This window comes from Trachymyrmex septentrionalis, unplaced genomic scaffold (assembly GCF_001594115.1).
Source record: "Trachymyrmex septentrionalis isolate Tsep2-gDNA-1 unplaced genomic scaffold, Tsep1.0 scaffold71, whole genome shotgun sequence".
Taxonomy (NCBI): domain Eukaryota; kingdom Metazoa; phylum Arthropoda; class Insecta; order Hymenoptera; family Formicidae; genus Trachymyrmex; species Trachymyrmex septentrionalis.
In genome coordinates, this window is record NW_017305895.1 from 188,297 (window position 1) to 200,713 (window position 12,417).

At 29.7% G+C, this 12,417-nt stretch overlaps 1 protein-coding gene across 1 annotated transcript in view; it reads right to left on the reverse strand.

Moving 5' to 3' along the window:
- LOC108753787 overlaps positions 1 to 12,417 on the reverse strand; it is a 43,990-nt gene that overhangs the window by 30,045 nt on the left and 1,528 nt on the right. Inside the window, exon 2 of the mRNA XM_018495686.1 lies at positions 11,773 to 11,869. Coding sequence (XP_018351188.1) covers positions 11,773 to 11,869 — 97 coding nt within the window. The remainder of the gene's footprint in view (positions 1 to 11,772; positions 11,870 to 12,417) is intronic.

Here is a 12,417-nt window from a genome sequence, read left to right on the forward strand (position 1 = left end):
TTTTTTTTATAAAAGATATTATAAAAAGTAAATTAGCAATTTTTAAATGAAAAATTTTACAAAATAGATTTAAAGTATTATTTAATAGGAAGATATTGTGACTTTTAATATATCTGATGAACACAAAATGCTTTGTTTGTTAAAATCAAAATCATGACTTTAAAAAAGTGGAGTAATAATTTAACTCATTAAATAATTATGTAACATATATTCTTTATGTAGAAAGTTTGCTAAATGGCTTTGCAAACTCACAAATTTATGCATACCTAGGATGTCAAAAGAGTAAGTAGAACGAGTGAAAGTTAACATAAGGGATTATTGCATTTTAGTGAAGCAGAATTCGCAAACTTACGCAAAATTGCGAATATGAGATGTACCCCTTCAAATTGTTACGAAAATATGATAGAGTAAACCACAATACCACATGTTACAACAAGTTCTCGTTGTAATAATGTTCCATTATACCAACCCTACTTCTACTGTTTCATGAATATTCATTCTTTTCCATCGTCATTATTATCTTCTTTGTAAAAATTTTTACACAATTACACTACACTAATATGAAACATTTACATTTAAATACAACCTTTATTGCATTATTTTTATTCACAGAACGACGTAATTAATGATATAATTATTCAAGTATATAGTAACATAAAGAACAATTAATCGATAAAGATACTAAATAATTAAAATAAGAGATGAGATCAATTGAAATAAACAAGGAAGTTACATTGGTTTCTAGATCATGGTCAGAGTTCTCAAGGTCAAACACCCTTCATCGACAAAACCTGTTTGGAACATGAGAAGAAAGTCGTGGCCCAAACCTGATTGTCGATCGCTTCGGTGTCTGAACTTTCGTGGTGACCTCCTTTTCAAATATCCTCGATCTCCCGCTTCCATCTCATTTTACGATCTCTTTCTGGAAGCTGCACGACAATTTATCGTCGTACTCATTCGCTCTCACAATTTCGCTTAAAATTGAAACGATACATAAATGGGAGCGCTTCGCTCCAATCTTACTATAACGTGTCTTATTAGATACACGAAATTAACAACAGAGATCAAAGATATATACAGAGAAAATATTTATGAGTAACGGTGAATGGAGTAATTAGGAAGGCTATCAGAACACGTGTCATTCGTTTAGCTTGTATCAGAAATTTTTAATTAAAATTTTAAATAAATATAGATAAAGGAGACCAAAAAAATTTATCAAATTATATTGTCACGATAATTATACTTTATTATGGAATCTCGCTTAAGATAGAAATTATGAAAAACTAGGGACATGTAATTAATTAATTCTAATCGCGTCAGCATGCACAGCTTGCAAACGGCAACGACAAACCAAGTTATTACGCCGTGATACGTGCTGGTGGAATCTGGCAATAAAATTTGCATTAATCGTTCTCGACCGGCGGAGAGTACAGGAAACGGAAACGCAGAAAAGTAGGATATGTAATAATATATGACGCGTATATCAGAGAGGAGAAAAAGAAGATATTAATTCAGCAATTAATCCTCCATTTTTCGTATATTTAACAAAGTATCAAACAATATATCAGCTAATAGTGAAAGCAAAACATTTTATAAATTGCACTTTCTCTTTATTAGTAATAATTAACTAGCAGCGACAAATTTTACAAGGAATGCTGACTTTTGGTAAGTCTCAACGTTTACTGGAATAAAATCAAACATCTCGATATTATTGATGTGGATGCACATAAAAACTTAAAAAAATATAAGAAAATAAAAGAAAGATAGTTTAGTATTGAAACAAGAACAAAGATGAAACGTAAATGAAACAAAGCCTTCAGATTAAGAGTCACGATTTCAAGTTAAAATGCCGCGAAGAATATTACTTATGAACTATTTGCCATCGCGTGATTTACGGTGCAAATCGTTGTTAACTACGTATGTAGATTTAGATGACGGCTGGTATAAGAAAGCCAAGACAGCGTATGAAGAAAAAACCGTTGAGGAAAACTGTATGAACCGTAGTAACGCATACTGAAAAAAGAAAAAAATAGAAGAAGTAAAGGTAGAAGCAACCGAAGAAGCAACCGCGAAGGCCACAAAGACCACGGGCTCACCCAGTGACTGCTTGTTACTCTGGCACGTCTCCAAGTCTACTCTACAAGCTTTTTCTATTTTACCCCTTAGTTTTCCGTTCTTCTGATTTATTACTATATTGCGCGTCAGTTTGGCCGCTCAACAGCCGTCACGTTCGTGACAGAAACCGGATTTCATGACGCATCGATTCTTTAAATAGAACAGAAATCTTAAATTTGTCGATTTGTAACAAAAATTGTATCAATTTTTGCTGTTATTATGCAGAAAAAATGTTTTATAATTAAAGAAACTATAGAAACACACACACATAATATATTGTTATAACGAATGTTTTTGTGTTTCTATTAAAAGTACACTTAACTTTTAATTGTAAATTCTAATAGATAAACTTAGATCTTTAAAAAAAAATAAGTAAAATACTATCCAACTTTTATGATAGTAAAAATGTTAAAACTTTTGCAAATGGATAAGAATTTTTTATTTAATCTAGAAAAATATAAAAATCTACATTGAAGTTTAAAAACTCGACGATAAAAGATGAAAATTTTGCATTGTTGACAACTAGTTAAATATAATATGAAAGAATACAAGAAATACTGAGTTATCGCAAATCTTTCAACATATAATAAATTTAATAATTACGTAAATTGTTCAGAGATAAATCATAAAAACATTAAGAGTACGTGTTTCGACTTACTTTAAGATCATTATCAAGAAGAATATGAACAATACAAAATTAGTTTTACATATTTAATTATGTGCGAACGTGCAGCAGCAATTGATTTAAAGCATACCTACTTTGTAGGTTACAATGCAGTTATATGCTCATTTGTATATACTCGTAGAAGTGATCTTTACCAATATTAATACAATTCAATTTCTAATCTTCTTATAAAAATTTGCTATCTAAACACAATATATTTCTTAATTGTAAAATTTTAATGTAGAAATAAAATTTTTAACATAAAATCATAAAAAGCTAAAGGAATGATATTTGTACTATAGCATTTTGTATTCTCGTTATGTACATTTTACAGGTGTTTTAGCAATTAGCAGATGAATTAATGCATTGCGTACGAGACGGAACTTGCACATAGATTACACGTAACGCGCCCATTATTAAGTCGCATGTTTGTCCGTAACGATGCTTCGCAAACGACCGGGACAGTTTCAGGAGCGTCCATCATCCACGGAAATAGTTGAAATTCTCCGGGTAGCCACCGGAAACGTGAAAGTATATATCGCGCACGTACAAAACGCGAACGAGTGTGAGTCTCCGGATGCCGTATATCTTTGTAATAAACTCAGGCGACCCCAGCCCATTCGGCTACGCTCTACCCTTATGACCCGTCGACGTTAATTACCAGAATAATTGCCCAGGATGGAAATCCAAGCCTTACGTAGGCATGCTTTGTGGTGTTAGTCGGACAGGTCAGGTGGCTTGCATGATCCTTTTAACACGGCGTCCTATGTTATACGAATAATATAATTTTTATTTTTGGAAATGGAATATATCATTTTTAAACAACATTTATTTAATTATTCAAACTAAATAGCTTTTAGAAAAATAGAAGAGACTATAAATGTCTTTGCAAGAAATATGAATAAGTTGAAAATCTTATCTAAAAAGAAGTATGATATCCTATGAATTAATTTGCATAAATTAATTCTAATTTATGTAAATTAAATTAATTTATGTAAACAGTTCGCACAATAAACTACAAAAAGAGTAATTTATTTTATAACTATTAGTTACTGTTTTTTTTTTCTAAAAATATAATTATCTATTAATAAAGAACTATTTATCAATTCTAATTTATCTAGAAAGAAAATAAATAAATTTTTTGTACACAAAAGATTTATTTTCAAAGCAATGAACAATAAAGACAATCTTGACTTAGTTATTTCGTGATCATACTTTTCATTAACAATCGAGCCTTTTACCATGACACCCGCGGATAATTCAGGCGACGATTGTCGCTCACGGAATGAACATGGAAGAGACTTGCCTCCTTGGAAATTCGCCAAAATCGTGGCACGGACTCTCAATTTACTAGCCAGTTTGACTTTCTACGTGCCCGAAGTACACATACCTCCTTTCTTCAAACCAAGAAAAATGTATATATGTGCCATTATTGGCGTATCTGTCCTACAGATTCGTCAATGGAAATTCAAAAGATTTGAATTTCCATTTAAGTTTTTATAATAGTTCAGTAAAGTAAATAACACTGATAAAAATTCTTTAATGTTCTAAAAGACTTTCTTATAAATTGTTTCTAAAATTGTGAAAATAATTACGATAACGTATACGCAATTATACAAACTAAATCGTATTGAAGTCCAACACAATACCTATTCTTTTACATATAAAAAAACCGTAAAATTTACATCATTTAGATAGTTAATTATTTTATTTAAATTATTATCTATTAAAAACTATATATATTATTAAATTACACTAAGAATAAATAAAACTTTGAGTTTGCCAATCAATGCTTGTAAACTCATAATACGCTGTGTTTTTTAATAATGCTTCAGTCGCGACAGGTATTAGTCGGGATCACCGAATATACATATAGATTCTTTTAAATCAGAACCACAAAAATAAAGTGCAGACTTTTCTTCTTTTTATTCTACATTCTGCAGTTATATAGTACTATGCATGTATCGTCATGGATAAATAGCACAAATACACATGCATACGCCTGACGATAAGTTAAATCCTTGTCTCTTCCTCACGAGCATATCTGCAACGGATTCGATATCCGCAGAAGAGCAGAAAGTTACTTAGGAAATTGGAGACAAATTCTCTTTTTTCTTCCCCGTTCGTCACGCTTACCCACAAGATACATCCTGTACTACGATTCTTTTCGCAATAGGTAAAAGACGAAGATCTATGCAAAAGAAAGAAGAAAAACGGAAAAAAAGGAAGAAGGAACGAAAGTACAAAAGAAGGAAGAAGAGAGGAAGAAATAAGCGAAAAGAGTGAAGGCGAGGAGTGCTCTCGCATAAAATTCTCGTTACCCTACGTACTGCGTATCGAGCAGCTCTCGAAACGACACGCTGATCCTCACTTCTTCTCATCTTCTTCTTAAACCATTCCCCTTCCGTGTTCTGCCTTCAAACCCCGGCATACCGCCGCTCGTCCTCGAAATTGCATTTCGCTCGACTGTCGCGGCTCGTTTGCTCGAATGCGCCAAGAGCTTCTTGGGAATAGGCTGCCTTTAACTTCGAGGCTGATAGTGGTGATGACAACGATGACGGCGATGGCGACGACGGTAATGCACAGTTCTATTAATTCAAATTACGGAAACGGACTTTACACCACACGTCGCAAATACGTGCAATGTCTGTTTAACTGCGATCTCGCCTAGTTAGTATGTTGAAGCTAACGCGCACGAGCCTCTCACATCCGTGGAGTATGTCGAACATTTGGCAGAACGAAAATATCGATATGTATGCTACAGGCAATCGTTGATGTGTATCTTGGATTCAAGTACCTCTTATAAGTTTTCAAATATATGTAGCAGTATCGTAAACTTTTCAATATTTCTTCAAAATATTGTAAATATATTGAAAAATGAAAAGTATATTTAGAAAATATATATAGAAAATTCATGCATATAAAAAATTATTATACAATAATTTTGTTAATATAACAAATTTTATTTATTTTTATGTTAATTTTTTTTTAATTTTTTTACAAGAACAATATTACAATATTATTATTTTACAAAAAAATTCGATATTATATTGTTCCATATAATGTACACATTATCCACCATAGAATATTAAAAAATAAAATAACTTCGTAAAATATTCTGTTCGTACTATAACAAAGCGTCACAAATCTAAATATTTATATTTGCAAAAATTATAAAGCATATTTTATATAAACAAAATATATTGAATTATTGCTTTTTAAAAAATGTAGACATATTAATAATAGATGTACAAGTAATTTTAATAGAAGTCTGAATTACAATCAATTCTGTAATCTTTGCAACGATCGAGATAGGCTTTGGAGCGCGTTACATGCATGCACGATTCTGCAAAATAAAGTTTTCCAAAATAAAATTTACCGCAGACTTTACAACCGTCGCGAAACTTTGATAAATAGGATTCTTAAAAGTTTCCATCTCTCTAGCATTAAGTAAAATTTCCATATCGCTATCATATTTATGCGTACAAGAGAACTTAGGTTGCACAACGATCAATTGTGCCGAAAGCAACGGCACTTTACGTTTTTGCTATAGCATCGCGAAGAAAAAGTTTGAAAGTATTCTCAGAATCCACTTCCTGTGACGTTTTCCATGTTCTCTGTATCCGACTGTACGCTATGCGGAATGATGAACGATCCTTTCTGCATCTTGTATGAACGCTGAGCGCATACAATGTCAATTTTAGCCGTATGTATCAAATTTGGCGAGGGAGACGCATTGCCGTCGTTTCAAGTAAACTGATATTAGACATATATATTGTATTTGCGATTCTAAGTACGATATTATTTTATTTCTTAATATTTCATGGTGGATAGTATACACTATACGAAATAATATAATATCGAATTTTTCTGTAAAATAATAATATTGTAATATTGTTCTCTCCTAAAAAAATTTAGAAGTGAAAATTCACTTAAAAGTTAATTTGAAATTTATGAGTGTTTTGCTATTTAATATAATTTTTTTAAAGAATAAATATAACGTCTTACGAATATAATCAGAGATCTCAATATTGTTTCTTCGCACGCGTATATTATATTCATGAATTATGCCTTATTACACTAATATATAGATGCACTAGCTTAATATTATCCTGTCGCACATCCAAATACATCTTTCATTTAGCCACGTGTAAATTAACGGATAGCGGAAATACACAGCATCACAAATAACAGAGCAGAATGGCGTAGTTGCATCATCCCTACGTCATATAATGGCAGAACCCATCTGAGCATTCCGTCTAAATTCAATTAAGAAGAACGAAGCTTGTCCCAAATATTTTACTAAACATTTGAGGAATATTTCTCTCTTGAAAGCCATGATTAAAAATGGAGAAATTTTTAAAAAGGAAATTTTGCTGATACAAACACAACGGTGAAAAACTAGAGACAAAGATTTTAAACTAAATTTAAAAAATTAAACTTGAAATTGTGCTCTTCTTATATTTAATCTAAAAAACGAATTAATTTTCTTATATAATTCAAAATAAATTAATAGTTTAAATTGACTTGTATTTTCTTGCTGCAAAACAAATAAAAATTTTTCGAAATTAAATTAACACGATAGATTTTTTGATAATTATTTCATTAAATGTGCAAATCTCAACTCCTTACAGAAATTTAATACCTGGAAGGTAATGATTAATTACTTATTTCGAATATTATAAAAGCATTATTATTCAGTGCTTTAAATACTGAAAATAAGTAAATATCAACATTAAATTGGCCAGTATGAAATTTTTGTAAAGGACGTGTATAGTCGGATGTTGAAGCACGTTCAGCACTTTTCCACGACAACACATATAATGCACAAAGCTTCGTCTTCGGACCGTCATTTTCTTGGAAAGTGCACGGTTCATAAATCCGTCCCGCAGCAGCGAGCCCCACCTGCAGAGAGTTTATAGCTAATAAACGCAAATACCTACCGCGCTGCTTATGCGGAATACATAAAATATTGATACACATTAACTATCAAAATGATGGTGTAGGGTGATAACAATGACGAGTCGATGTAAATGAAACTTTTTTGTATGTAAAAAGGAATTGTAACATAAAAAATTTTCCATTAAAGATTTTTTTTTTATAATCAAATCGTATAATTATATAATTTTATACATATTTATAAAAAATTGATTTTCAATCTTTTATCTTTTTTTGTTTAATAAAAGAAAAGAAAATTTTGTAATTGTTTTAGAAGAGAAAGAGAGAGAAGCAGTGTTTCTATAGATAAGTTAATTATGAATTGAAAATTAATTTTTGAATAATTTGCATTACCTTTTTGACTAAATGGTTGAGAAATATAAGTATAGTGCATTTTATTTTATGGTATTTATCAGTAAATATTTTAGGCAGACATGCCAACAAAGCACATTTTCGCGTAGTCGATATCGAAGATATCGAAAAGATACTGCTCTTTTATTTGACAGATCGTGACAGATACGCGCAACACCAGCATTCAGTATTGGGTTAAATTGAAGAACAAAATATGAAAAATGCGATAAACATTTTCTTTATGTTAAATGTCATATTACGATTCAGAGAGGCGTATTGAGATTTAACTAGCTGAATCGCGGAAGTGAATAATTCGTTAACATTATTCACACTAGTAATTAGCATTGTGTTATGTATGATTATATGAGAAAAAGTGAAAGCTTAAATTCTTTCTTTTTGTCACGTAAATCAGGAAGTAAAATTATCTTCTGTATGCCAGTAGTAGAAAATTTTACGGACTTTGACCGCTAAGTTTTTTATTATTTATGGATTTTCATTAAAACGTAATCAGCGATTATCCTAGAAAAGATACAATATAGCCTTATTACATATTAAATCTAATCTGTTACTTCCTCAAAAATTATTACCAAAATAATAATTAGGATCATTTGATAAATTAAGAGCAGTAATATTATCTTTAACATAATTTACGGACATGTTATATTAATTATTTAGAATAATTACAGAAATAATAATATTTCTTACTCTAGAAAAAAAGCATAATTAAATAATAATCCCGCGTGTTTATTGCAATTGTTTCAACAATGTAATTAAACTTGATTTTAATAGAGAATTTGTTTTTCTATATCTATTGAACTTTATATCTTACCGAAATATATTGTATTGTTTGAGCACTAATCTCCTTGATACTTTTACAATCTCGCATTTTATGATACGATGAAAATAAATCTTATTTTAGTGAGCACAGGTATAAGTCAAATTTGAAAAATATTACTAGCTGATGTTATTACTAATAATTGTTAGTAAAGTGAGAGCAAATTTTTCAATCAATTAGTTTATGATATTTGCCCGTTAGTATTAAAGGAAAGAATTAATAGCTATTTCGATTTTTTTAAATATTTAATTGGTGAAAATTCTTTTGGGGTCAGCAAAATCAACAATTTGGTTTTATTGGCAATATTTATTTATTCAACTGAGAAAAAGCTTGCATGTAAAATTCATCTGCATTTTGATTAAATTTTTGTGTTCTATATCAATATTTGTATTCACATATATATATATGTATCTATATATGTATATATATATATATATATGTATGTATATATATTTATGCGCATGTAAAATTATTATTTTGTAGAATCGCATAATGTACAGTTAAATATTGCAATAATTTTTAAGTGTAAATCTTATAAGCACAAAAAATTATTTCATTAAAACGATATTTTTAATTCAAAATATTATATATTGATTAATATTATACGTACAACATATGAAGATATGTACCTATAATGATATAAGACAAATTTTAAAGGCACGAAACTAAAACAGACAGCTTAATCCAAAATTTTTGAGAAATATTTAATTGATAACGTGTGTGTGATAAAAAAATAAATAAAATAATATTAATCTGTTTCTTTATGTATCATGTACTTAAATCTGGACTGTATTTGTCTAAAATAATAATAGAATACATATATTACAAGCATATATGTATGTATATATTAGTATATAGCGTGTGCGTAAATTTTAGTAGAAACTTAGATCTGTTACTTATATCAGTAAACTCATATATATTTTTTCCAAAATACTGATTGAAATTTTATCGAAACTTGAGAAATTAGTAGGAAAGTCTTACACATGAAAAACAAAACTTTAGTTTTTTTAGTTTTTTAAATTTCTCTTATCTAAAAATTCTCTACAAGTAGCTCTTTTAGTGTCTTTAATCGCAAACATGTATGAAAAAATGAGTTAGACGTATCTTGCTAATATTACTTCCCGAACTACATAATATCTTCCGTGATAGGCAGCACACCGCTTACATACTTGCTGCTTAATGAAGGAAGAAAAAAAGAACGGTGGGAAACAAGGGAAGAACAGTGACGATGAGGAAAAAAAACTTTGTGTGACGTATACACGAAGGTGGATGATGAACAAGTGTTACGTCGCACGAAACCACATCGTGCAACGAGCGTATATCTCGTTGGTACATGCAACCAACCAGTATAGAAGGAAAATAATATATAACGAGCAGAGTGAGATGGAGAGAAATAAGTAAGAGGTTAAATCTTATGAGAATCAAGGAGAAAAGTGCACAAACTTGATGCCCTCATGCATCTAGTCTATGTCTACATACTGCAGCACTGTTTCGTAATTACATTCGTGGGCGTTTACATTTCTATCTGACTGTTAATTGTTTTTACATGGACTCATAGCGTATGTGTGGATGCGTGGTTCTGTAAAAGCGTTATTGTTTCTTCGAGTAAAATAGCCTGCTAATTCTCCCTTTGTTGACAGATCGCTAAATCTTAATTTTATTGAAGAGTTATTAACCTTTATTTAATATGATGTTAATGTCTTTTTCAAATAATTAATATTATTTGAACAGCTTACGTTTGATATTACCATTATTATTATTTAATTATAATGTTATAAATCAAGAAGAAATACATAAAAAATGAATCTTATAAGAGGAATTTTTAACAATAATAAGAACAAAAAACGTATGTATGTAATATCTACTGATTGATTTCGTGATTTGAGATTTAAAACATAGTAAATATTATGGTAATACCTTAATGAAAATTCATTAATTTATATTTTTATAACAAAATATTTTTATACCTTCGTTACATTTTCTTAACTTTATGTTATAACTTTACATTTTCATGTAACTTTATATTTTTTTTAAATCATATTTAACTGTCGGAAACGTAATATCGATCTGTGAGATTATTAATCAAGAAACGTTTCAAAATACATCTCTTAGTTCTCTTTTTTCATTTATTAATAATTTACTTATTGTATATATCTTTCTTTCAAATTTATTTCTTTTTTAACAAATACATATTTTTATTAAAAAATTAGAATTGAAATTAAAATTATTAATTGCTTTTACATAAAAAATAACTAAAAACATAAATTAACGTTTCATTTCTGATTTGCTTCAGACTGATAATATTCTAGAGAATGAAGAGATCATTTTATGTTCCGAAAGCTAAGCGATTATTAGTGCGTTGAGTGAGATATATTCATCTACAACTCGCGACTATCGATATAACGACAGAATAGCTTGCTTTAATGCGGGCTTTCGTGCAAACGATATGATCTTTGAGGGTGGAGCTCGCAGATCACAAGAGAGAAACTGGCTTGTCTTGATCCGTTTTAACCATGATAACATATCATGTGAATGGCTACAATCCTTCGCAGGTGAAACTTTCATGGATCAAAATCAATTGTACCGTTACAAATAGGAAGCATTCAACATTATTGCAAAAAAATCTGTAACTGCTATTATAACCCCATATACGACACAAACATCCAAGAGACATTCTAAAAACATTTAGAAGATATTCCTATGTTTCCCAGGACGTTCATCGAAAGTATGTACATTACTTTATCATAGCAACTAATCCATAATATTTCAAGATATTTCAAGATTTTGTATTTAATTAAAAAAAAAATTTTTTTTTAATTTTTTAAATATTTTACGTAAATATCACTATTGTATTGCAAAAGAGACTTACCTCTCTGATGATCTTGCAACTTCTGACGCTACCAATATGCGAAAACAGTGCACACAATAAATCTTCCGACACAACATGATCCAAGTTACCCACATATCTAAATCAACATAAGAATAAATAATTACTATAAACTCTAATTACTATAAATTACTATAAGAATAATTAATTACTATAAATTCATTCGCAGTGGCGATCGTAATACGACTGTTTTCTATACCGAAGATTCAGAGTTCAAAATTCATCCAGTACACACAAATTTAATTTGATCGCCACCTCTCGAAAGACAATGGCACCACCAAGAGTATATTTGTCACCGCCGTTTGGTGATAAAAACAATAGGTCTTATATATCAGTAGATATATGCATTGATCTCCCTGTTGGACATTAAACTAACAAAATTACCTAATTTCATAAAAATCGTTCTTTCAAAACCTCATCTCCTCTCTCAGAGATAACTCGAGTTCAGTTTGGACGATAGTACGATTGAATGAATGAATGATAAAATTCATTTGTAAAAATAAGAATTTCACGATATATCCTCATTAATAATAATATGCTATATTATTTAATTCTTTTTTATCTTATATTATATAAAAAAATATAATTTCTTTAATCAGTTTAGGAGAATGTAAATGAGAATAATTT